The 23,024-nt window shown below is 52.8% G+C and overlaps 9 protein-coding genes across 9 annotated transcripts; 6 read left to right on the top strand and 3 right to left on the bottom strand.

The window, feature by feature from the left end:
- Positions 1 to 313: 313 nt before the first annotated feature.
- Positions 314 to 1,971, bottom strand: HD553DRAFT_92604 (uncharacterized protein). The gene is made up of 3 exons (XM_046184598.1): positions 1,867 to 1,971; positions 1,469 to 1,795; positions 314 to 1,402 (listed from the first exon to the last, which is right to left on the bottom strand). The coding sequence occupies exons 1-3, from the start codon at positions 1,905 to 1,907 to the stop codon at positions 532 to 534; spliced, it is 1,239 nt and encodes a 412-aa protein (XP_046039491.1). The 5' UTR covers positions 1,908 to 1,971; the 3' UTR covers positions 314 to 531.
- A 939-nt stretch (positions 1,972 to 2,910) lies between these two features.
- Positions 2,911 to 5,530, top strand: HD553DRAFT_92534 (uncharacterized protein). Its single transcript, XM_046184596.1, has 9 exons — positions 2,911 to 3,077; positions 3,186 to 3,447; positions 3,552 to 3,640; positions 3,732 to 3,791; positions 3,885 to 4,667; positions 4,731 to 4,760; positions 4,839 to 5,003; positions 5,071 to 5,193; positions 5,287 to 5,530. Exons 1-8 carry the CDS (start codon positions 3,006 to 3,008, stop codon positions 5,179 to 5,181), a joined length of 1,572 nt encoding a protein of 523 aa, XP_046039490.1. The 5' UTR covers positions 2,911 to 3,005; the 3' UTR covers positions 5,182 to 5,193; positions 5,287 to 5,530.
- Position 5,531: 1 nt separating this feature from the next.
- Positions 5,532 to 6,601, top strand: HD553DRAFT_92570 (uncharacterized protein). Its single transcript, XM_046184597.1, has 3 exons — positions 5,532 to 5,738; positions 5,838 to 5,924; positions 5,999 to 6,601. The coding sequence occupies exons 2-3, from the start codon at positions 5,838 to 5,840 to the stop codon at positions 6,458 to 6,460; spliced, it is 549 nt and encodes a 182-aa protein (XP_046039489.1). The 5' UTR covers positions 5,532 to 5,738; the 3' UTR covers positions 6,461 to 6,601.
- A 597-nt stretch (positions 6,602 to 7,198) lies between these two features.
- Positions 7,199 to 10,400, top strand: HD553DRAFT_304004 (rab-GTPase-TBC domain-containing protein). Its single transcript, XM_046178955.1, has 9 exons — positions 7,199 to 7,221; positions 7,322 to 7,407; positions 7,482 to 7,854; positions 7,918 to 7,985; positions 8,051 to 8,153; positions 8,222 to 8,476; positions 8,542 to 8,672; positions 8,739 to 8,884; positions 8,953 to 10,400. The coding sequence occupies exons 2-9, from the start codon at positions 7,355 to 7,357 to the stop codon at positions 10,191 to 10,193; spliced, it is 2,370 nt and encodes a 789-aa protein (XP_046039488.1). The 5' UTR covers positions 7,199 to 7,221; positions 7,322 to 7,354; the 3' UTR covers positions 10,194 to 10,400.
- Positions 10,370 to 12,360, top strand: HD553DRAFT_92099 (uncharacterized protein). The gene is made up of 7 exons (XM_046184595.1): positions 10,370 to 10,615; positions 10,863 to 11,078; positions 11,192 to 11,399; positions 11,487 to 11,680; positions 11,767 to 12,009; positions 12,082 to 12,147; positions 12,216 to 12,360. Exons 1-7 carry the CDS (start codon positions 10,412 to 10,414, stop codon positions 12,234 to 12,236), a joined length of 1,152 nt encoding a protein of 383 aa, XP_046039487.1. The 5' UTR covers positions 10,370 to 10,411; the 3' UTR covers positions 12,237 to 12,360.
- Positions 12,361 to 12,744: 384 nt separating this feature from the next.
- On the bottom strand, positions 12,745 to 14,655 carry HD553DRAFT_327658 (uncharacterized protein; the record flags this gene model as incomplete). The annotated part of the gene is made up of 8 exons (XM_046181831.1): positions 12,745 to 12,923; positions 13,013 to 13,232; positions 13,324 to 13,372; positions 13,439 to 13,616; positions 13,729 to 13,779; positions 13,929 to 14,109; positions 14,212 to 14,285; positions 14,367 to 14,655. 8 exons carry the CDS (start codon positions 14,653 to 14,655, stop codon positions 12,745 to 12,747), a joined length of 1,221 nt encoding a protein of 406 aa, XP_046039486.1.
- A 303-nt stretch (positions 14,656 to 14,958) lies between these two features.
- HD553DRAFT_321578 (uncharacterized protein) lies at positions 14,959 to 17,681 on the top strand (the record flags this gene model as incomplete). Its single annotated transcript, XM_046181237.1, has 9 exons — positions 14,959 to 15,137; positions 15,420 to 15,520; positions 15,874 to 15,900; positions 16,000 to 16,105; positions 16,213 to 16,229; positions 16,329 to 16,558; positions 16,793 to 17,198; positions 17,376 to 17,423; positions 17,521 to 17,681. The coding sequence occupies 9 exons, from the start codon at positions 14,959 to 14,961 to the stop codon at positions 17,679 to 17,681; spliced, it is 1,275 nt and encodes a 424-aa protein (XP_046039485.1).
- Positions 17,682 to 18,472: 791 nt separating this feature from the next.
- On the top strand, positions 18,473 to 20,833 carry HD553DRAFT_303986 (hexose transporter). Its single transcript, XM_046178954.1, has 5 exons — positions 18,473 to 18,811; positions 18,882 to 19,126; positions 19,199 to 19,803; positions 19,882 to 20,046; positions 20,152 to 20,833. Exons 1-5 carry the CDS (start codon positions 18,560 to 18,562, stop codon positions 20,448 to 20,450), a joined length of 1,566 nt encoding a protein of 521 aa, XP_046039484.1. The 5' UTR covers positions 18,473 to 18,559; the 3' UTR covers positions 20,451 to 20,833.
- Positions 20,834 to 23,000, bottom strand: HD553DRAFT_333363 (uncharacterized protein). The gene is made up of 7 exons (XM_046182103.1): positions 22,466 to 23,000; positions 22,143 to 22,382; positions 21,959 to 22,051; positions 21,727 to 21,875; positions 21,547 to 21,655; positions 21,407 to 21,477; positions 20,834 to 21,346 (listed from the first exon to the last, which is right to left on the bottom strand). Exons 1-7 carry the CDS (start codon positions 22,592 to 22,594, stop codon positions 21,031 to 21,033), a joined length of 1,107 nt encoding a protein of 368 aa, XP_046039483.1. The 5' UTR covers positions 22,595 to 23,000; the 3' UTR covers positions 20,834 to 21,030.
- Positions 23,001 to 23,024: the final 24 nt, after the last annotated feature.

The raw sequence follows: 23,024 nt of genomic DNA, 5'->3' as shown, positions 1-23,024 counted from the left end.
TCTGATTACCTCAGGCGGCCGCTTTTCTGATTCCCGGGGCCTTGTCGTCATCCCAACCTCCAGACCTTGGCATCAGCCAAGCGTCTAGACTCTAGGATCGAACATCAGGAAAGTCTTCAATCCCTGGATCATCTCAAACGCAGGAAACACTTCGATCGATCTCCAGGAACATCCCAAACTTTCGAAAGAGCTCAGATCCATCAAATGTCTCTCGAATAGCTAGTAACCCAGAAGGAAGCAACGAGCACGGGAAGATCACGTGACGCCGTTACATCACCAAGGTCGAGAGGGTTCGTTGATCGAATCTCTCGACCGTACAACTGTTGATATTGATGATATCTCGATCGCCTGGCCACAGATCTTGGTTCATAGCCCATTTATCGTATAGACATCTTTTGACCATTCAGAGTCCCTGATCATCCAGTATATCTCGTTCAACAACGCAAGCACCGGTCACATCCCGCTTCAATAGCACGATGCCCAACTCAGGTAGAGCAAAGAACTAGAGATAAGAGACCTCGTATTACATGATCATTGTATATTTGACCGAATGGGTCCGTTGATTGTACTGGCATACCACTGATATATCTCGGTCTTGAGACCCGTCAACTCTCCTCCCTCGCCTTCGGTGTGGCTATCAATGATACCCTCTAATACCATCAACCTCTTCCTGTACCACATCGAGTGTTGCGGCATGCTGTCGATCATGTGCAACGTCAAAGTTCGTTGTGGGTCCTCCAGTTTCTTCCTCGACGATGGTTCGCCCCCGCGCTCGTCTTCGCTCTCGCCCTCGTCCTCGCTGTCGCTTCTCCTCTTCCTTTTCCTTGTCTTCGGGCGACTTTCGACCTCGCTATCGCTCAACACCTCACCGCCATAAACTGGAGGGGCCTTCCGGCTAGCCTCACCACTGGTGGCGGTAGATCGTATGATGCGGGGTTGTGACGACGTGGCCCCACTTCGGAAACCCATCGCATCCACCAAGAACTTGGAATCCCGACTGGCAGAAAGAGTTTTGTTCGGGCTAGAGGCTCCCGATTGATCGTTCGCTCGAGCCAAAGTGGTGCTGGCGGCGGTACCAGATCGGTCTTTTCTATCTTCAATTCTGATCCGTCTCGCAGGGCCAGCTTCCCGCCTGGCAGAGCCGAATTCTTCCTTTTCTGGGGTTTGGGTCTTCATCGGGCTCCTCTCGATCGCAATTGTTTGCCTCTGGGTCGCAGGGCGAGTAGACGCTTTCTCCGAGGTTCCTGCCTCTGCCTCTGACGACTCCATGGTTTCCCTCAAGTGACAACCGTCGTCGACCAAGTCGATCGAAGGAGTACCTCCTCGACGCACGTTTTCCTGCTTGCCTTTGCTTATAGCAAACGGAAGCATGTTGATGGTTGAGTCAAGGGTCGCCGTGTAGCTATTCAGCACGAGAAAGCTTAGCTTAGAACTAGCCACGTTACGTGACGTCGGACGGAAGACTCGCCATTGGGTACCCTTGTCAAAATGACAATGTGGGAGGTATTCCAGAATGTTTCGCAACCACTGCAGGCTTGTAGGATCGGTAGGAGCGAGATTTGCATAGTAATCACCGGATGGATTGATGTGCGCAACAAGCTCGGCTCCTCCTTTCCATCCGTCAAGTATGCCCGGGTGTTCCTTCTTCACTCTGTCCAGAGATTTGGTAACGACGTGCAGCCTCTCTCCAGTGTTGATGGTGACTCCTCGAGGACAAGCGGGCTCGATCTTTGCCATGCTGAGATCACACGGCACATATATAACCATACACCGGGCGCACTTGTTCGATTGTATACTGTTAGGGTGTGGAAGCACGAATATCAGCATCATCCTGTCGCCGCTCAATTTTGCCGCATCAGCACTGACCTTTGGCCCTTGCTGCCTCTGTAGCACCTCGCTCCGTCCATTGCACATCTCTCGCAATCAAACTTGGTTGTGTTGATGTTTGAGATCGAAGCGATGTACGCTCCCCTCCAGGCAGATCCAGCGTTATTCTCTTCCCATCTGTATGACAGAGCATTAAGTAGATAGAAGAGGTTGATGTGGATTCCTTGGTATTGAGCATCGGGTCCTGTCGTCATTTCGTCCAAGGTAAAGGTGAACTTTTCTCCGTCATGAGGATGCTGCCAGATCCTCTTGCAGAACGAGGTGGGGGGTGGCGTAGGGAAGGACCAAGTCCGGGGCGGAAGCATATCGAGATCTTTATAGCAAATGAGTATGGATAGTTATGTGTGTGTGTGGGGGGGGGGATCGGATGAGAGGATGGTATTGGTTCAGGGATTCCACCGGCAAAGTCAGTACCTTTCGAAGTCCCACAGCTGAACGCATCTAGCTGAACTGCTCGAGATGCAGAGCTGAGACTCGTCGTTCGTCGATGCGGACCATCGGCCTGGACCGACCGGCTACCACCCTCGATTGAACGAGGATTGATGGGATCAGTCCCCCTCGACCCTCGACCTCGTCGATCAATCTTTCCATCATCCCCTTGAGATGATCATGAGTTGGCACAGTAAATGCGATACAGTCAAGTTCGAGATGGTCAATCACGCATTGCTTGCCTGTGAAAACCCCATCGATCGACTAGAACATCACCTATACCAACCGCACCACCATCGTTGCAGGTTGCAGCGGCCGACATTTCGCTCTTCTTCGACACTTCGGAAGACGGCCTTGATCTCGATTCCGATACAGTTTGATCGTGGAACCAACAAGAAGAACCCTCGGCATGCTTCCATAGACCGTATTCCAGCTGCTGGAGACACTAGTCTCGAAAAATCAACATTTAGACGTGCGGTACGACAACAACGACAATAACCGCAAAAGAATGTGTGCTTCGTGACCGGGCTCATATATGGCATATACATGTATACCTGGCAGCGATTACCGACATCATCGACCTCGGAAGAAACTGCAAGAGGTGTTCACGACCACCCGTCGCCGTACGGCACGGAGCATACCTACATCGCGGACTGCGCCCTGGGAATCGCCTAAATAAGATCATACAGATGCAGATGCAGGATAACCTGGCCTTGGCTACAGACTTGTACGCCACTTTCTACGGGATAGACGCTCAAGCCGTAAGTGGATAGGACTCGCTAGATGCCGTCAACCTCGATCAGATATGGTGATGCATCAGACTGCTAACCTGCAATGCTTCACGTGCGTGATCACGATCATAATCATAGGTCGACACTGTACCTCTGGGACTCATTCGACCGTTCATAGCGTTGTTACGAGCTCCAGGAGGGACCACAGCCAGCACACTTTTCGCTACTCCCAAACCGAGGTTGAAATCGGGATCGGGCGGGAATATTGTGGATCAGGTGGCCTCCAGCTCGTCTTCGAGGGCTACAGCTTTAGCTTCGGCTTCGGCTTCGGCTTCGGCTTCAATCTCGACTTTTCGATCGGGCGACGAAGGATTGGAGGATTCGGAGTTATGGGTCAACTGTGAGTCTGGTTCTTGATTATGGGACGGTGGTCTCAATTTGAGTGTGATTATGATCGCGACTGTAATCCCACATCCCTGACCCTTGTTGTTCTCTCGCGACCAGGTAAAGTTTGCGACCCCTTGTCATCCGGATTTCCTGTGACTATACCTCATCCGGTCCGTCATGTGGGACAGTTCCCTCTGGTCATGCTGGTGAGTCTGGTTCTAGCGTGTCGTTGCGTCTTGACTCGGACTCGGTTTTCCTTGTTCTGGTTCTGACATGCCACTGTCATACATATTGCAGGAGCATTTGCAAGATGAAGGTCACCAGGCACGCAGCCGAGGTGATCAGGAGATGGTAGTAGTGAGTTCCTCTTTATCCCGTCCCACTGTTAAGCATTTCATTTATATCGGCATTGACTCGATTCGCACGCATCACTCTGTTCCTGTCTGGTAGGATGATCGCTCCGCTAGCCCTACGACCATTATCGTGGAACCCGCCTTTGCCAGTGGCAGTCCCATGAACGGTTCCGTCATTGACCTCAGGACTCCTGAGCCGGAAGACATGCCAAATATTCGAGAGCATTCAATCGACCTCAGGACTCCCCGGCCGAAAGACGTGCCCAGTGTCCAAGAACATTCGGTCGCTGGCGGCAAACGCAAGCGGGAGTCCATGAGTCCCGAGATTCGCATAATCCGACACAGGCAAATTCCGGATGATGATGATGAACGCTACGTTCGTGCGTCTTCGCTTGCATCGGACGGATCGCCGCCACCGGCACGACCTGTATTTCCCGATGAGATCATCCGGAATATCGACGTTCCTGGTCCTTCAACTCGACCACTCGCCATCGATGACGCGCAAGATGAGTGGATGGACCTCCTTGCTCTTGACGGCGACCGGCGAGATGTTAGGTTTGACGGGTCTGGCCAACCGATACCGGAATTCGAACATCTACGCCTGGAAGCTATTGCGCGTGCCCGTGCGGGGATTCAAGAGACTGACGGGTTTGCCTCGATCGCCCCTCCTGAAGTAGATGCCGAAACAGTTGATCAGCCGCCAACTGATGAGCCGCCCGAGCTTGCAACACCTTTCGACACGAGATCCGACGATGACGCAGACGTCTTGATCCGGAAACACGCCCACATCACTACAATGTCCGAATCACTTGCACTCTTAGGTCTGCAAGGGCGCAATCGGACCTTGGCCGGTGTCAAGACGCCATTACGTGACTCGCAGGTGAGTGCTAATCGTGTCTTCAAGCATTGCGGACGGCTGGCTCATGCACAAAATCTCTTAAAGGTCGTAGCGATCGCCAATATGAGGCATTATGTGAGTTTGAGTTCCATGGATACATATCTCAGTGGTCCTGGCTCCTCCATGACTCATCGACTGTACGGGCGCATCCAGATGAGACATCCTGCAAACCCTCCAAAGGCCGGCTTTTTCCTCTGCGATGCCCCACGCACTGGCAAGACGCTTGTCGCTTTGACGTCGCTCCTTGACATTGGCAACGAGCTTGCTAGTGGCTTGTCGCCTACCCTGATACTCTGTTCATACGGAAACAACTGGGAAGTGAGTGATGGCCGCAGAACAAAAATCTTGGGTCATTCGCATTATTAAACTCGTTCCTTTCAGGCAGAGTTGTGTCTGCACTTGCCACAGCTTAAACAATATTACCAATGGATCTTCACTCCCAACGACTGGTTCGAATACGAAGAACTGCGGAAGTCCGGGGACCGAACTGCGATGATTCTTCTTATGCGTATGTTACCGACAGCGATCCATCGCATCGATTCTACTCTGGCTCAACAAAGCATCTAACAGAATTCGAATTCATCGCATACCACAACGGCAGGGAAAGGCAGCTCAGGCCGAATACTAAACGGGAAGTAGACATCGCTGCCTTAAAACCTCACCGGGTCATCATCGATGAAGTGCAGAATGTGCGCTTTTCGCCATATACCAAGGCCGCTGGAACGATCACCGCTATGTGTGACCAGGCGACCGAGGTCATCGTCCTGTCAGCAACACCGCTCAGGGATACGGTGAGGGATTTGTATGGGCCCGTTCGCATGGTAGGAGCGACAGTAGAGACGTACAAAGAATTTACCAAGGGCGTCCTCTTACAAGGCAAACGAGAAGTCGTTTGGAAAAAACTGGCCGAATGGGCAGCGGGACGACTCGCCACCTGTCCCTGCTATATTGCTCGACCTCTGTACCGACAGACGCTCACAACGGCTCCGGGGCCGGAAATCGAAGAATTATATCCCAAAGAGTGCCGCCTTGACGAGTGGGATCACATGGCTTGTAAGTGCAAGTTCAAAGGTTCAGACTATCCTGCTTTTAATCCGATGGGACACCCCAGTGATTAAATCACACAGAATCGCAAAATCTATTTGTACAAAGATGCTTACAACCACGCCTGCACCGGTACAAGGAACTGTACCGCTCGGGCATGAGGTGTGGGATTGGATTGCAAACCCTATGGCAAAGGCACGTTGTTCTGGCCACCTCCTTCATTACCAAGCGGCATGAAACATGCTAACCCTATCCTAATTTTTCCTCAGGCCTGGATCCGGCCGCCACGAAAATCCTTTTACTCGAGATTTCTATCATCCGCTGCCGATAATGAACATATCCGGGCACAGCGACAGTTAGTTCAAAAGTTACGAACGTCCGCTGTGCTCGATGCTATCGAGGAAGCTTTCAAACGAGACATGTTGCCGTTACCATTTGGCAAGATGGTGATCGCAACCCAATCACGGGAGTCTACGGAACAGGTCGTCCGAGTGTTACGCAAACTTGGCTCGCGAGAGAGGGGCGGGGGAGAATATTCCGCCAACGATTGCTACTACGTGGTTCACGATTCGGATGTGCGTGCAGGACAGGACACTCGGAGCCAACTCGGCGCCATCTCGCAGTTCCAAGAGGAGTACGTGGTCCACGTCCTGATCGGGCCCGCGGAATTACTGTCAAGAGGCCACAATCTGCAGTGCGCCGATCGCTTATACATGGTCAATCCATCGTGAGTCCCGGATTACCTTCTCTGCACGCAGCGGTATAGTTTGCTCGACAACTCGCTCCCGCAGGTCCGACGCCGAATGTCAAAAATTGGCAAGCCAGATGACGACGACCGCTCAACACAAGACGATCCACCTTACTCGGTTTACTGTGCCATCCTCGTCGGATCTGATACTCGCGGGAGGCTCGACCTTTGTAGACTTAGCGAGCGTTCTCCTCTTGACCTAACGGGAAATGCAAGATCGGGAAGGGAGACTGGCGACTGTGGTAGTATACTCTGACCTGGACGTCAAGACGCTGTATTGTTACATATCACACCATTATACCCATCGTGGCTCCTCAAACTCCTCGACTTCCTTGAGTTCCTTGAGATCGGATTCGTCATATCTCTCAAAGACCTCCTCGTATTGGAGTCGATTATCATCCTGATCCGTAACCATGATCCAGTAGCTGGTAATCTGGCCGACTGACCTGACGAGAGCTGAGATCGAGATGCTAGATGCTAGATATGCTAGATATGCTAGATGAGAAGCTAGAAGGACTGGTAGCTGGTTGACGACCGTAGTAACCTGCCTTTAGATCTTAGACCATTCAAAGTGACGTAAGCGCGGACCTCCTGACCTCCCTAAACAACCCCCGGCTCGACTTCACAAGCCCCACTGCGCGAAGGGGGACTATATGAACAGGGGTATATAGACCCTATACAACCCATATAACCCTCTATATACTCACTATATGACCCAGGGCCTGGATATACTAGGGTAATATAGTGGGTATACAGTAATATCACTGCTATATGACCGGGGCTATACTGACCCCCCTTCGCGCGGTGCAAGCCCACTTGCACTTGCCAACTTGGACGCTTGCAGAAAAGACAGCTGCTATCATTTATCATATCGATCATGACCGGCACGAACAATACGTTGCTGAGCAGGCCTTCTCCAAGCGAGCTCAGGTCCGTTGCATCATCGCTCCTGATCTGACGAACCATATACTGATCATGGTACAAGTCTCTCATCACTCACTCAGAGCCACATGGATCTCCCTCTTCAGTCATCCGGAAATCACCGTACAAGACCTGCAGGATCAAGCGAATTTGAGCGGCGGGATAGGGCAGGACGAGGACGAGCTAGGTGGGGTTACGTTACGGAGCGTATACTGGCGTATCTATCTCGGAACTCTGCCGCTGGAAACGCTACAATCAGGGTCGAGCATCCCGTTACGGAGTCATCTTCAAGCTCAGCGAAGAGAGTATGATAAGAAGAGGGAAAAGTGGCTCAAGGCTCCGGATGGGCGGTGGGCTTCTGATTGTTCGGTACCCGAGGATGTCACCACGACACAAAAGGTATCGAGAGACAGTGGGAGTGGTGCAACGTGGGATCCTTTGAATCTTGGCGAGGAGGTGAGTACTGATACACGGCGATACTAATGTGCCAGCTGATGTCGAAACGGATGGCATGGCCAGAACCCTTGGCAAGCGTGGTTCCAGAATGCGGAGTTGAGAAGGACGATAGAGAAGGACGTAGAAAGAACGTGAGTCATGAAAATACACTCGGCGTTACTATGTACTGATATTCAACTGGAATCATGCCCAACAGCTTCCCTGATATGAAATACTTTTCTGATCGTTCCGTACGGAAGACTCTGACAACTATCTTGTTCCTATGGGCCATCGAACATCAGGATGTTGGTTATCGCCAGGTCAGTCCGCACACAGCTGCTCGATCGAAGTTATTTGTTAGCTCAAAGAGCTCGATGTGCATCGACAGGGCATGCACGAACTCCTCGCAACGATGTTGATGGTCGTCGATCGTGATTCTATACCAGTCAAATCCGGCATGAACACCTCGGCCGCAATATCGCCCTTGCAAGAAGGCTCCTCCTCGACAATATCCAGGCTGGAGGAAAGCATGTCGCTGGTATTGGACAGGAGCTATGTCCAGCACGATACATATGGGCTCTTCTGCCGTTTGATGGAAACGGGCAAGGATTGGTACGAATGGAGGACCGAGTCGATTGGCGCGGTGAGTGCCCCTCCGGATCTGTGTCTCCAGTAGTATCCTTCTGAACTTCGTGACGTCCTCGACAGCCTACTCTGCAGCGTAGAGCCAAGATCATCGACATGTGCGAGTATATGCAAGATGATCTGATGAAGCGGGTGGACCCGATCCTTCATGCCAAATTCGCCGCGGAAGGCATCGAAGGCCAACTCTGGGGAATGTAAGAGCACGCTCTCACTAGCGATCAACTGGTTGTCTAGCTTACGATTCTCCTGATTCGCTGTAGCCGATATGTCCGTCTACTTTTCACCAGAGAGATGCCCTTCAAATCGGCCCTGCGAATATGGGACGGTCTGTTCGCATCAGGTGGTAGGGTCGACGAGCTCGTGAGCTACGTATGCATCGCGCTGTTGCTGCGGATCCGGCACCTGCGTGAGTGGAGATTGAATACCAAACACATGTCAAACTTTGCTAAACTGGATGAATGTCCCTCGAACCAGTTCTCCCGTGCGATTACACAGGCGTCTTGACCATGCTCTTGAAGTACCCTCCAGATAGCCCCGATTTGCCTCTAGATCCCTCGCTCCTGTTGCAACAGGCCAGAGCCATTCGGGAGAATCCCTCGCCATCTACCGGTGCGGCCATCACGATTCAGAACCAGGAGAGTTTGGGCATACCAGCATACGAACCAGATGGGACGGAGAGCATACCGTCGGTCTCACACCACCAGACGCTGAGAAGCCGTCAAAGATCCGCACCGACTACAAGCGTTCCTCGCGCCGCCGGCGCTACGCCTCGGGGATACGGCTTCGAGTCATTGGCACGAGGATTCATGGAGCGGGCTCAGGCGTCCGGTATAGACAAGACGATCCTGTCAACGGTATCGGAGTTTCGCAAAAACTTGCCAGACTTCAACCCGCCTGCAGCCCCGACATTCCCGTTCCGGACGTATACGCCAGACACGTCCGTCGATCTGATTTATGACAGCGATATGGCTGCACCAGACCAGACGTACCCAGCTCACCCAATCAGAACGCTCCTCGACGCCGAACGCGAGATTGCCGAACTACGATTGGTCATGATTGGCATGGGAAAGGCGATGGGATCTTGGATGGACGTGGTGCATCCACCGAACCAGCCGAGATCAGCTACAGAAGCTGAGCCTATGACAGCAGCATGGACGGGCATGAAAAGGCTACAAGAGTCCTTACTGGATGGAGGAGCTGCCGCGACGAGCGATCTGGCAAGAGTCTGGGCGTGGTCGCAGGACCTACAATCAATCAGTACACCAGCTACGACCGTAATTGGTAGCAGCTATCCGCGCAGCCCGACCTTTTCCACTACGGGATCCAACGGTATGGGTCATTCGCCCGTGATGTCGACTCACGCCACGTTTGGCGTTTCGTCCCCCAGTTTTTCGAATCCGGCCAATTTCAATACCCCTCGGCACTATGCGACCGAGACGAACAGGGTCTCGCTCAACTCGCCGCGGAATCTGAATGGCTTTGGTGACCCCAAGGCGACATCATTCTCCCCTGCGGTACATAACGCCGGTCAACGGGATTCATCTACGTCTACTCATTTGCCTGAACCTTCTCCACGCCAGCGCAGTCCTAACCGTACCGTAGATCAGTTCGACACACCCTTCGAGATGCCAAAATCAGCAGACCACACGGAAGATATCGGGCTTCAGCCTCCCAAAAAGACCAATGTGGACCCCCTTTTAGGAATAGGCATCTGACCAAAGGTTCACAAGTTGTATCCATCGTTGTATCAGGATCTCCTGCCGTGAAATCATCATCTTCGCAACTTGTAGTAAAGGGTCGAGTGTGGATGACGTAATCGCGGAAGACCTTTCCGTACGTTGCACCCAAATCCCGTCGAGGACCTCTTTACATCCTCCGTTATACTGTAAAAAATCGTTACCAGGCATACATTTATCATAGCTACGGTTGACAAATGACATTCTTGAGAGCCGCAACAACTACAACCACAAGACTCACCCGAACGCCCATCGCTTTGACCCGCACGATGTCCACCTCGATCGAGATCCCGCAAAAGATGCGTTGCGTCCTCGTCAAGGACAACCAAGGACCCGCAGAGAACATGTATCTTGGGGAAGAAGAGGTGCCAAAGACGAAAGAGGGGGAGGTTCTGGTCAAGGTTAGTTTCTGATCTGTGAAGAGGCTACCGTTCGAGGTGGAAGAACAAAGAGACATGGGGGGGTTGTGCGGTGCTTACTCGCTCGCTTCTTTCTCCCCTCATTCTTTTCTTCCTCTCTATCGATTCTATCCATATGATCTCTCCACTCTCTACTTGTCGACGAACCCTCATCATCAACATCATCACTGCGTCCTCCGCTCGCCACCGCTCGCCATCTGAACCGATACGACTTTACCCTCGAGAAAAGATAAAAGCCTTCGGCCTCAACCGTATGGACATCATGCAGAGGCAGGGCAAGTACCCCCTCCCGCCTCAGGCCAGCAAGACGATCATGGGCGTAGAGTTCGCTGGGGAGGTCGTCAAGCTCCACGGCGATAGTGAAGAGAGCAAAGAGGCTGGAAACGAGAGTGAGAATGGGGAAAAGTGGAAGCTCGGTGACGAGGTCGTCGGGTTGGCTTATGGTGTAAGTCTTCCCCTCTCGTCCTGTCTCCGATACGTAACGGGAACGTGCACAACTGTGCTGGGTAACTCTATAGTACTGACTCGTCTTGAAATGTGACACGAAACGCCAACCAGGGTGCCTATGCCGAATACATCGCCCTTTCCTCCAAGATGATCATCCATAAACCTCCTCACCTGACCCCCGTGCAAGCCGCAGGGGTCCCGGAGAACTGGATGACAGCTTACCAGGCGCTCTTCCTCGAAGGGGGAATGAAGGAGGGAGAAAACGTCTTGATTCACGCGGGAGCCAGTGGGGTTGGTGGGGCGGCGATCCAGTTGGCCAGTAAGTACAACCGGACGACGCTCGAGATCCCGCTAAGTCAGGTTATCCGCTGGATTGACATTTGTCCTGCCACTTTCCTCCCGACAGTCAAGTTCGGAGCGAACAAGGTCTTCACCACAGCTGGTACCGACGACAAGGTCGACTATCTGAAAAAGCTCACCGGAGGCAAAGTCCACGCGTTCAATTACAAGACGCAGGATTTCGAAAAAGAGATTAAAAAGGTCGACGAAGCTGGTGTCGACTTGATCGTCGATTTCGTCGGGCCCGACTACTGGAACCAGGTCAGTCCACCCCAGTCTCCACGCTCTTTCCGCTCTCGAGTGCGCTGATCGGTGCTGGCTCTGACGTCCGACTTCGACTCGGCTAGAACGTCTCTTTACTCCGACAAGACGGCCGTATGATCCTTCTCGCTGCCATGTCCGGTCCGAAGCTCCCTGCCGATTCGGCCCTCATCCCGATCCTCTTCAAACGACTGAATATCAAGGGATCCACCCTGAGGTCAAGGAGTCCGGCTTATCAGGGCGACCTGTTGGGCCGGTTTGAAAGAGAAGCGCTGGGCGCTTTGGGCGGGGAGGATTCGGGGATGGAAATGAAGGTTCCCATCTACAAGGTGGGTCCCGCTTGATGCCTTCGACGTTACTGGCTTGACTGGGGGTTTATCGTTTCGACGTTTTTCGGGCAGGTCTTTTCCTGGAAAGACGTTGTGGGCGCTCACAAGGAGATGGAGGCCAACAAGAATAGTGGCAAGGTGAGTTTCCGGGCTGAACTTCTCTTGTCTTCGGAATTATTGCTCGATCCTGACGCGCCGTATCATAGATTGTGCTCGAGATCGATTGACTGGCCTCCCGTGCAACAACGGCGAGACATGATTTAGACAGAAATTATGTATCCATATGAAGCGATTTATATTAGAATCTCCAGTTCGGAGAGCTATAAAGGCTGCGCGTTGCATATCCCCGAGTCATCCCGATACGTATATCTGTGCGTTTACGGTTTTGGCCTTCAGCCATGGGATCATCTTGTCTTACATTCAATCCCTCTCGACTGATCGGGCCACCAAGAATGTTGTAACTTGTAATCAACTGCTACAGCGGAACTACGCGGACAGTGGACCTGAACCCAGAAGCAATTGAAACTGGCCATTCTATGATCAGGTCAAGGTCTGTCGAACCCCCGTAGACATACTTGTTGAAGACGACTACAGTACACAGGTCTCGCGCAAAAATGACGTAAGCTCGGGGAAAAAGAGGTTTCGTGGCATATCGAAATACGTAGTGCATGATAGATGATGATGTGCTATGCAATGGTGAACATGTTGTGTAGTGTATATCTGTAGCAGGTCCGACTACGACCTGGCGATGCCCTGTTGCCCCGCTTTACCACGCTGCTGCTGCTGTTTCTTGTTGGCGTCGTCGAACCGTCTCACGATGACCTGACACCGAGTCTCCCGGCAGAGTTCCTTGGCGGTCGACTTGATCTGCGGCGAGAACAAGGTCAGACCGGCGGCGCGCTCGACCGCTTCCACTGTCGAGGTCAGCCGAGAGCATAGATATGCACGATCAGCTCGTCTGCCCCCGTCGATCAGACAAGAGCGACATCTCGACGCGACCCACCTGGCACGCTGAATTCGGTCAACGGCGTGTTATCCGGGATGACGCTGTTGGGAAGCACAAACGCTCCGATGGCCACGTCTTTGCCCATGGGTCCGCTGACGGGTAGACCGGACGAAGGACCCGGGGCGAAACCGCCGGGGCTACCTCGGGCCGCGAGGACGACCTTGGCAAAGTGGGTAGGGACCGAGATGGCTGGTGGGCTGCCGATCACTTCGTAAGACTAGTCGAGTGCGGGGGTTCAGACGAAGTTGTATCAGCGTTCAAGCACCGGGTTAGGTGCAGATGTGGTGGACGAGGAGGGAGGTACTTACCACCCGCCACTTCCCATCCGGGCCCTGTGCAGGCAAGTAGAGCGGCACCCTATCAAATTCCCACATCGTCGTCAGCTATGCTAGTCACAACAAAACTCCCCAAACCTGGACTCACGTAAAGACGTAGACATCCTCGAACCCGCCCGTTCCCTTCATCCCCTCATCCCGAGGCCTGACCAGCCGCCTACACCAGTCCTCCAAGTACGCCCAGTAGTGCCGGTTGAAACCATCCCCGACCTGAGGGGCAATGTTGGTGAGGAAAAAGGTCTCGTCCATGGCTTGTTGAGAGATTTCTATTGAAGTAAGTCAAGAATGAAATTTCAGCGGGTGAGGGCAGTGTGTCTTGGCTCGGATGATGTCGTCGGGCGAGCTTCAGAGCAACAGCCCGGAGGTTGAGAGACTTACTGGCATCGGCAGCAGGAACCATATGACCACGGTCATAACCGCTATTATAGTCTATAACATCACACCAGACGATCAAAAACAACAAGGATCAGCCATAGCAATCTTAGATATCGGCAACGACCCGAACAGAGTCTGCACTGCTCGAGGTGACATGACGTGCTTTCTGACCGAGACCGAGAACGGAAGACTGAACAACTCACAATCTTTAAGCAATCCCCTGAACATGGCCGGAACCTCGGCATCCTCCATAAACGTGCTCTTGCTCCTATCGCCCTTTTTCGGATTCTCCTGCAAGATGTTCGAGCTTGAGCGTCCACCGTTCCCGTCAGTAGGAGGAGCGGGTTGACGGTTCAGAGAGGTTGGGGTTAGGTGCTCGGCGGTCTGCAACGAATAGAAGAGAATGATTGTAGATATTCATCAGCTACTGTAGTCGGATTCTATAGAATGGGTCGAAGAAGGCAAGTGAACATGATGGGTACTTACCCATGAAGGGTGTCGCAGGCGTCGGTCGTAAGCTGCTACATAGGCGGTCCGCTTCAGGACGTCTGGGATCGGTCCTGAGAGGTGCAAAAAAGAGCATCACCATGTCAGTACGATTAGGAACCGCTTCACAGCCTTATTCGGTGTATGGAACTTACCTGGGAAGCCATAGCGGAAGACGTCCGAAGCGAGTTGATTTGAAGGCGAGGAAGGTGGTGCCAAAGCCAACGATCCCGCCATGTCCCTGCTCGGCGTGAATCCAGGCTTCCCGCCCTGAGCTACTAACCCTGTGCTCTTCTCATCTGCTACTACCTGTGCTCGCACAGGCGGAGACGGCGAGATGGGCGAGGTGGGAGTGTTGTTCTTGTTCAGAAGCGAAGCTGCGCCGACTCCTACGGCGAGGCCTGCTGCAAAGATGCTTCCACGGACGATGTTGGACGCTGGCATGTTCGCAGGAGATCGCTCTGCCAAGCTGGTATTTCGATTTGTAGAGACAGCTCTGCACTTGACCCTTCTGAATCTGAATCTGAAGGTAACTCAAGTTAGATCAGTCTCGCTCTCAGAGCTGAGACTCGTCGCTCATCTCATCGACCGAGTACTCGAACAGCTTGTTGTAACCCACCCAGTCCGAATCGAATCACCTATCACCCCCCTACTGTACATACCTTACAACGCTACAATACTACTACTTCTTACTCACTGCATAACACACGGCCAAAACCCGCCTTCATCCACCCAACCTATCTCACAATGGCCAAAGAATTCCTCCAAAAGCTCAACATTCAAGACGACGAGATTCAATCAAAGAAACGAGTCGTCACCGAGATTATTGAGCACCGGCAAGAGATCGGAGTCCTCAAGGAACAGAACAGAGCTCTGCGGGAGGAGAATGCGGTTTTGAAGGCTGCGCAAAAAATGAACGATGACCAGTAAGTAGGACAAGTCGACGTGGACAAGCAACATCAACCGGAGACTGATCCAGACCTAGATTTGCGGAGTTGATGGCCCAGCTCCGAGGCCTGACCGAAAACATTGCCAATCTTTCCGACGACGTCAAGCAGATCAAGGGCGATGTTGATAAAATCAACAAAAAAATTCCCGCCTCCATGACCAAGACCGTCCAAACTCAACTCAAAAGCCACACATAGATCCAGAGCGACCTGGTATAGAGGGATGAAAGATGCTCTTTCGCTTACTCTTTTCATGACCAGCTCTCGAGCGATCCCTACTCGAGAAGCTTGCTCAGCAGGTTGGTGTGCCGGAATCCATGGCGAGCGCCAAGGAGAACACCAAAGAGCACCTCAAGCCGCTCGTCAGGTCCATTCTCAAGGGCGAGCTATGATCTGTCGCTGTAGCGCTGCAATCTTTCGCTGGAACCAACATCCATAGCCTCAACCCATGACGACATTTTTCACGACGACGAAGACGATGAGCCGCAATGAGCTCCAACACTGTATAACTTTTAGACCTGACGCGATCAAGCCGGCTTGTATTTCATACATGATTTCATTATCATCAGTTCTTCTTACAACCCGAGCCGGTGGGGCAATGAAGTCTATCGAGGAGCTATCGTGGTCCGTCACCAGAGTCGACTGCTTACAGGAACCATACATATTTACGGATTACCATAAGTGGGCCTCATCCTGGTATGTTCATCTGCTTCAGATGTACCCTCTCTACATGACAATATTGGTGAGTGGCCCGCTCTTGACCTCGATCTCACTTTCAGTCTGATTTCGAACTCTTCGAGCTGATCATATAATCCTTGCCTGCGGGTCGTATCGTTTAAAGGTCTGCAAAAACATCGCTTGAATCACACCATTGTACATCGATCGCCGAACTACGAGGCTGGCCTCCGGAATTGGAAAGGTGCAAGGATCGAAGAAAAGAGGTTTCAGTAAGCCGACCCACTACCTGAAAGCATGGAGGACGTTCAAATCCTCACGAGCACAAAATCTTTCGATCGGATTGATATCGACGATGCATGACATTTTGGGTGTACAGGATCATCTATGCTCATCGTAAGCCGCTCGAGGTTTCACGGTCAAGACACCCTGTTGAACGATGTCGCCATTCCTCCAGATTCGTCGTCCGTCTGTCTTGATCGACTGTTCACCCAGTAGTTGATATCGATTGCGTCGGACAACAAGCGATCCGAAGCACCCATTTTGAAAGTTTGAGGATATGTCCATCAAGGAAGCCAGCAAGGACCGGCTGGATAGTAGGGACGTCGCCGTTATCGAGGGGGAGATCTCTCTTCAAGCAATCGGACGCGCTCCAGCATTCGGGCCCTGAATCTCCGATATCGGGACAAGGCGAGAACTGGAACCGAAACGACGGAGAGCTCAAGGTCAGTTGTGAAGCACAAGATGTTCGGACCGCTCTCGAAAACGCTCCTCCAAGGGTTGAATGGCTGAGGATGGGACGTCTTGCATTGCGTTCTTCACATCTTCAAGGCTATAAACATTCCCCCTTTGGCTAGATCCGACACCGAACCAGACACACATTCTCGACCCTGCCTGCGATCATGAAGCTTTGGCCACACACCACGAGGACTTTCATCACCTTGGCTATCCTTCTACAGGATCTTCGTCAGTTGGCCACCCGTATCGCACGAAGACGCTCAGCGCTCTACCCGACCAACCCGTTGATGGCGTCGAGCACGGGGGTGCTTCATGTGATTTTGAAGAGGGAACCGGATCGCGTCGACCCAACGAGCACTTTACAGGAACTCTGGCGGGATGAAAATACCAGAAACGCACCGCGCTTTCATCGACCAAGTCTAAAAGGGCTTATCACTACGTGGCCTTTCAATATCCGTTCAAGATCGTCAACGGCCGAGTACAAGTTAGCAGATGATCATGCGGTATCGCCAAGATGTCTTACCCAAGACCGTAGTGTTGTGGCTGATGCCGTTTCGATTGGGCGATCGATCATACAGACCGAGACGACCTACCAGGGGGAGCTCGTGCTGGCACGGGAAACGCTGGGTCAGATAGCATTGACGAGAACTCTTCTGTCCTTGGCGGTACAACAAGACTCTTCGCCTGGTTGGCCTAGACTTGACGCAGGATCGTTGCTGGCTCTTGGCAAGTAGGCATCAGTTGTGGGTGCAGTCCTATCGACATCACGGTTCGCGTGTATGACGATTCATGCACGACCCGTAGTTGTCGGTTTCATAAGGTCCTGGTTTCACAAGGCGACGGAAGAAATCGGTGAGCACACCCGCCTGTCATTGCTCACGTTTCCTTTCCGCCGAAGGAGCACGTTGATCGACAGATCTTCGCTGCTCTTGACCTCTCCGTTCTATAGAGGCTAGATCACTACTTGCACTTCACAACACGATCTCGTACTGCATAGAGCCCGAATCAAAGGATGGTCCGAAAACAGCATACTCCAAACTTCACGTCGGAAAGAAGGCGACTCTCAGTTGCGGCAAGGCGACGAATTACATTTTCGCCTTTGAGCATTAGACCCATTAGGCCACGACATAGACCATGATTTGTAGGAGCTCCACATACAGTATCTAGCCTACATCTACTTGCCGTCGAGCTGCGATCCCCCAGAGTCGGTCGACCATGCTGGTGAAGCGATAGTCAGCGGAGTGAGCGCTACCCCACTGACTGCTTCGTAGCTTACAAGGGGATCCGCGATCAGAGATCTGTACGCTCCTCCATTTAGCCTGCAAGAAATGAATCTCCATATCGAAGTGAGCTCCACCAGGCTACCGCTCCGAAATATATGGGGCCAGCCAGCTTCTCCTTCTTTGTGCTCGCTGACAATGCGACGGAGACGATGGGTCGAACGGGGCGAACGGGGTCGGCCGGATGTCGCAATAGGGTTGTTCAGCGGAGGTGGCTTACGCATCAAGATGGTGACGATTGCCCGTCTCACCTCCCTATGTCCGTCCAGCCGTATGAGAGAGGTGAGACTCGCGGTAGCTTTGGACTACTCGCTTAACGAAACTTGCCGCGGCATTGGCATTGGCCGATCGAACGGGGGCGGGTCACATGTCCAGAGACGGAGGCTTTTCGTCGTTTGCTCGCTCGCTTGGAAGGCTCGGCAAGAGGACAAACAGCTCTCTATCAGCGATCAGCTATCTCATTTCTGCACGTCCCACTTGCTGCTCGACGTCGTACGTCGCCATGGGACGGCCGGCGGGGAGGCAATGGGGAAACGGGAAAACGAAAGGAGAACATCGAGGTTCCCGTGGGCTCTCGGATACAAGGTGAAAACTAGCCCTCTGCGGAGGCTCATCATATATAAATCGCATTGGTGCACTGAGTCGTCGTCCCCATCATTCTGTCTGAATTCGCCTCTTCATACAACATAGAGGTGAACAACTCTCAACATGCCTGCCCCTCGTTCATCAAAGAAAGCCGTCGTGCTATGTCTCTTCCAGTCGTTCGCAGGGATGATCTTCGGTTGGGAGAATTCGTCCACCTCCGGTCTCTACCAACTCCCCGCCTATCTTCGTCGATTCGGTACTTGCGACACTTATAACGCTGCTGGGGTATGCACCAATTACTCTCTCCCGACCACTCGTCAATCAACCATCGCCGGTATTCTGTGCATCGGAGCTTTCTTGGGCGCTTTGAGCAGTGTAAGTCGACCGCGATCACTCGTGGCGGTGAAGATCGGTACGCGTGCTAACGTCAGCATCGCTCAAATAGGGTCCTCTTGGTAGTCGATACGGTCTCCGACGCACATGTCTCGCCTTCATCGCCATCTACATGGTCGGTGTCGCAATCGAGGTCTCTGCCTTCAACGAGTGGGGTCAGATCTGTGTCGGTCGAGCTTTGGCCGGTATGGGCGTCGGAGCCACCTCTGGTCTGGTCCCAGTCTTTCAGGCCGAGGCCAGCCCTCCTGCTCTTCGAGGAATGATTACCGGATCTTTCCAATTGAACGTCACTCTTGGGTGAGCCACTTAGTGAAGGAGTCCCATGCAAGTCCACCGCTCACGCCGCACACTTCGCGCCTCTCTATGCAGTATCTTCTTGGTCAACTGTACCACCTACGGAATGTCCAAGCACACCGGTGACATCACCTACAGGCTTCCCGTCGGTCTTGCCCTCATCTGGTCTGGTCTGCTCCTCATCGGTTTCATCCTCTCGCCCGAATCTCCTGCGTACCTCGCCGGACGAGGCGATTGGGAAAAGGCCAGGATCAACTTGGCCAAGCTTCGAGACTTGCCTGCGGATGACGAGGAAATCACCCTCGAGCTTGAGGAGATGAGGATCGCCAAGGAGGAGGAGGCGAAGCTGGGAGAAGCTCGATACGCGGAGGTCTTCAGTAACAAGGATCGAATCGCCTGGAGGACCATGATCGGGTGTCTCATTCAAGCTTGCCAGCAGCTCTCCGGTATCAACTTTTACTTTTCATACGGATCCGTCTTTGCCCGATACGCCGGGATCGACGACGTCTTCATCTTCATCATCATTCTCTCTGCCGTCAACGTCGCCATGTCGTTCCCCGGAATCTTGGCTGTCGATAAGATGGGTCGTCGATCCGTCCTCTTGATCGGTTGTCTCGTCATGGGGGTTTCTCAGGTGATCGTCGGTGCCGTCTCGACGGCTCTTCCAGGTCAGGCCCAAGGTGAGTTTGGCTCGACTGACGATCCCCGATCAATCGTAATGGTGGAGGCTGACCTTGCGGTTCTTTGTTTTTTGACAGCTGGTAAATCCTTGATCGCATTCTCGGCCATCTTTGTTGCTGGTTTCGCTTCGACTATCGGGCCCGTCGCTTGGGTTGTTGCTGCCGAGGTCTTCCCTCAGCGTCTGGCTGCCAAGTGTGTCACTCTGGCCACGGCGACGAATTGGGGGGTCAACACGGTTATCAGTGAGTTTCTCAGATTTCAAACGATATCGCCCGGGTTGTGTTGTCCCGAAGTGCGATTCTACAACAAGGCACGACCGCTGATCCCGATGTCTCGCACTTTCATAGCTTTCGTTGCTCCGATTATCCAGCAAAAGATCGGTACCAAGATCACCTTCATCTGGGCCGGTTTCCTTATTGGTTCGGCCGTCTTCATCTACCTCTGTGTTCCCGAAACGAAGGGATTGAGCATTGTCGAAGTCGACTCGCTCTTCCTCTCCAAGACGCCCGCTTGGCGATCGAAGAGCTTTATCGAGAATCAAGGCGCCCAGGAGGCCATGGCCCAAGAGAAGCGAGGTTCTGACGAACAGCACGAGAAGGTCCTCGACTCCGTTGCTACTTCGGCTAGGACCAGCGCCGAAGTCTAAGCTAGATGTCATATTTGTACCATTATACCCTTCATCTATCGTTCAGAAATCAAAGATCGATCGGAGAACAGTACATCATAAGAAGCGCGGTCGACCGCTTTGAACACGAACGGGGTCACGACTCATCGTCCGTGCCAGCGAACAGAAGAGTCGATCTCCATTGGGGTTCTGTCTCCCTGGTCTAGCACTAGATTTCGCAAGCAAACGATGACGAACTCTCTCTCGTATCCCTGATGAGAGATTCGAGGCGTACGAAATACCTAGCAATGGGGAAACCGTCCAGCCGATGAGCAGCGGATGAGAGTAATGGTAGGAGGGTGCTTGAGGCAGAAAAGGTCGAGTCTTGTGCGGAAGGTGAAAGACACGAATGATTGAGAAAGAGACGCCTCTGCGAAGATTCAAATCACGAGTCCCGATGTCCATCCTTTGTGGCCACAAGCTTACAAAAACCTATTACAATATAACGATATACCTTGATAGGAGAATTACGACGGCTCAGTCTAGTTGTCCCGAAGCAGATGAGAAGAGGAGAAATCGAAAAGTCGACAGGAAGATCGTCCGTTGCTGCTCGTCCCGGCGATCAGAACTTGTGTACCTCGTTAGGTTTGGCGATATCAATCACTTCGTGATCGTAGTGCAGGGAAGGATGGGTGTAGTGGCCCGCCTCGACGCTACCCAGATCCGTTCGTCGAGAAGGTGTCTTGTAAAGACCGTCCTCACCGTCCTCGCTAGGCTCTTGAAGGTTGTTGAGTCGTTTCTCTGAACTGTTGATCCGGCTGTTTCGGTGGGCCGAGGGGTATGAACCGCTGCCAGATGAGGGGTAGGACTTCGAAGTGTCTTCGCCTGACTTGACGACCTCGGGGTCTTCGCGCATGTCAGGTCGGGTTTGGTCGCGGCTAGACACAGTTCGGTCAGCCAGACCGTTGTCGGTTCCTGTCAACCAGATCCGTACTTACGCCATGAGCATCTGTAGCAAGACCAAGAGCGAGACCTTGCTCAAGCAGTGCATAGGGAAGTCGTGAATCGTCTGTTGATCAAGGCAGCAGCTGCAAAGTCTGAGCGTCATCTTGATGAGGTTACTGGCGTTCAAACTCACGGATCGAGGAAGGGCACCCCTCAGGATCAACGACAAGATGCAAGCCGATGTCGGGAAGACCATAGCGTGCACCGTATAGAAGGCGAGCTGTTCCCATGCGGTGACCGTTCTTATCAGGAAAGAGGTATCTCAAATTAGCACGAATCCCGCTATCCGCCATCTGGAATCGTATGTGCTCACCGAGTCATCACTCCCTTGGCGTTCTTCCACAGAACTACAGCGGTAGCGATCGTCAAGAATAGATCGATGGACGTGCCCGTAGCGTATCGAGAGTAGATCCAAGGTTTGAGGTTGTCCCGGAATACCTGGAGGTCTTGTCTGTCTTGAAGCTGCTCGCGAGACCACCCAAAGAGACAAGATGTCAGCGTACGAGGACAGGAAGGTATGCGAATGAGAGCAAGGGAACGCTTACTAAGAGTCGGACCCCCGTACCGGTGGACGAAGCGAGTCCGGCGGCGATGAACATGAAGAACGGGAGGCCGTACCACCACCTCAACTCCATTAACTATTGACGAAAGCGACAATCCACTTTCATCAACCGCAAGTCCCTTTGCTGCGCAAGTCGAACCCTCCTCCAAAGGACTCTTGCGACTCACCTTGACCAACCTGACCCCAAAGAACCCTTGAACGACCGCATGAATCCCACCCGTGACGATCGCGTTGACGCCCTCGGTCCACTTGATCTGAAAGACGTATTTCGTATCCGTGAAATGCTTGACCCCGATCTGGAAGACCTGGTACATGTCGACACAGCTCAGGAAGAGGCCGAGGGTGAAGCAGAAGAGGAGGAGGAGTTTCTCCAGCAGCGAGGTTCGGTGTTGGATGTAGGAAAACATCTGCATATAAAACAGGCAGAGCGGACAATGCGTTAGATGCTACCTCGGTGCAAGAGTACTAGGTTATCTGGTGCGGGACTCACCAAAGACATGACGTATCCCTGAAACACCAAAGCAGACAGCGTGCCCACGTAGATTCCCACATAGTTCTCCCTAGCCAGAGTTCGAAGTTCCGCAGCCGAGTAGAAGGCTTTGTCCGCTGTTGTTGACATGTTGGCAATTCAGACTGATGAAGAGAGCCGTCCAGAAAGATTTGAGGCGGGACGAGTATCGAGTAGTCGTGATGACGAAGATACAGAAGTCATACGACGGGACTTCGTGACGGATGTTGATCAAGGTCATGATGACGGGTCGCGGGTCGAGTATATGTACCGTCGCCAGAGGGGTTGGCCCACGAACAGGACTTGTTTATTCAAAGGCCTTCCCGGCATGGGACCGAGTGATCGATTTGGAGCAGCTTGATGACATGCGACATCCATCCAACTTGCCTTGGAAAGGGAGAATGCGGATCCCGAGATCGTCCTCCCCATCCTTCAGGTGATCAGTTCTCGGCTCCCGGCAAAGAACCCCTTTTCGTCGTGAATGTTGCAGATCGTGGTCCGGCAGCGGGGGGTGGGTGGGTGGAGTGCGAACCGACGATCT

The sequence above is a fragment of the Filobasidium floriforme genome, assembly GCF_021052385.1.
Source record: "Filobasidium floriforme strain CBS 6241 chromosome Unknown HD553scaffold_2, whole genome shotgun sequence".
Classification (NCBI taxonomy): Eukaryota; Fungi; Basidiomycota; class Tremellomycetes; order Filobasidiales; family Filobasidiaceae; genus Filobasidium; species Filobasidium floriforme.
Note: the sequence above shows the minus strand (reverse complement) of the source record. Positions and strands in the feature narration are given on the sequence as shown.

Bases quoted from the DNA above. Each gene is read 5' to 3' on its own strand.
- HD553DRAFT_92099 (XM_046184595.1), top strand. From the start codon at position 10,412: ATGACATTCTTGAGAGCCGCAACAACTACAACCACAAGACTCACCCGA. The intron at 11,400-11,486 runs GTAAGTACAACC...TCCTCCCGACAG, and splicing joins GGCGGCGATCCAGTTGGCCA to TCAAGTTCGGAGCGAACAAG. The intron at 11,681-11,766 runs GTCAGTCCACCC...CGACTCGGCTAG, and splicing joins GGCCCGACTACTGGAACCAG to AACGTCTCTTTACTCCGACA.
- HD553DRAFT_304004 (XM_046178955.1), top strand. From the start codon at position 7,355: ATGACCGGCACGAACAATACGTTGCTGAGCAGGCCTTCTCCAAGCGAG. The intron at 7,855-7,917 runs GTGAGTACTGAT...TGGCATGGCCAG, and splicing joins CTTTGAATCTTGGCGAGGAG to AACCCTTGGCAAGCGTGGTT. The intron at 8,673-8,738 runs GTAAGAGCACGC...GATTCGCTGTAG, and splicing joins GAAGGCCAACTCTGGGGAAT to CCGATATGTCCGTCTACTTT.
- HD553DRAFT_92570 (XM_046184597.1), top strand. From the start codon at position 5,838: ATGCTTACAACCACGCCTGCACCGGTACAAGGAACTGTACCGCTCGGG. The intron at 5,925-5,998 runs GCACGTTGTTCT...ATTTTTCCTCAG, and splicing joins TTGCAAACCCTATGGCAAAG to GCCTGGATCCGGCCGCCACG.
- HD553DRAFT_303986 (XM_046178954.1), top strand. From the start codon at position 18,560: ATGCCTGCCCCTCGTTCATCAAAGAAAGCCGTCGTGCTATGTCTCTTC. The intron at 19,804-19,881 runs GTGAGTTTGGCT...GTTTTTTGACAG, and splicing joins TCTTCCAGGTCAGGCCCAAG to CTGGTAAATCCTTGATCGCA. The intron at 20,047-20,151 runs GTGAGTTTCTCA...GCACTTTCATAG, and splicing joins GGGGGTCAACACGGTTATCA to CTTTCGTTGCTCCGATTATC.
- HD553DRAFT_92534 (XM_046184596.1), top strand. From the start codon at position 3,006: ATGCAGATGCAGGATAACCTGGCCTTGGCTACAGACTTGTACGCCACT. The intron at 3,078-3,185 runs GTAAGTGGATAG...TCATAATCATAG, and splicing joins ACGGGATAGACGCTCAAGCC to GTCGACACTGTACCTCTGGG. The intron at 3,792-3,884 runs GTGAGTTCCTCT...CCTGTCTGGTAG, and splicing joins GTGATCAGGAGATGGTAGTA to GATGATCGCTCCGCTAGCCC.
- HD553DRAFT_92604 (XM_046184598.1), bottom strand. From the start codon at position 1,907: ATGGACGGAGCGAGGTGCTACAGAGGCAGCAAGGGCCAAAG. The intron at 1,796-1,866 runs GTCAGTGCTGAT...ACACCCTAACAG, and splicing joins AGAGGCAGCAAGGGCCAAAG to TATACAATCGAACAAGTGCG. The intron at 1,403-1,468 runs GCGAGTCTTCCG...CGTGCTGAATAG, and splicing joins TTTGACAAGGGTACCCAATG to CTACACGGCGACCCTTGACT.
- HD553DRAFT_333363 (XM_046182103.1), bottom strand. From the start codon at position 22,594: ATGTCAACAACAGCGGACAAAGCCTTCTACTCGGCTGCGGAACTTCGA. The intron at 22,383-22,465 runs GTGAGTCCCGCA...TTTTATATGCAG, and splicing joins AGGGATACGTCATGTCTTTG to ATGTTTTCCTACATCCAACA. The intron at 21,347-21,406 runs GTAAGTACGGAT...AACTGTGTCTAG, and splicing joins TTGCTACAGATGCTCATGGC to CCGCGACCAAACCCGACCTG.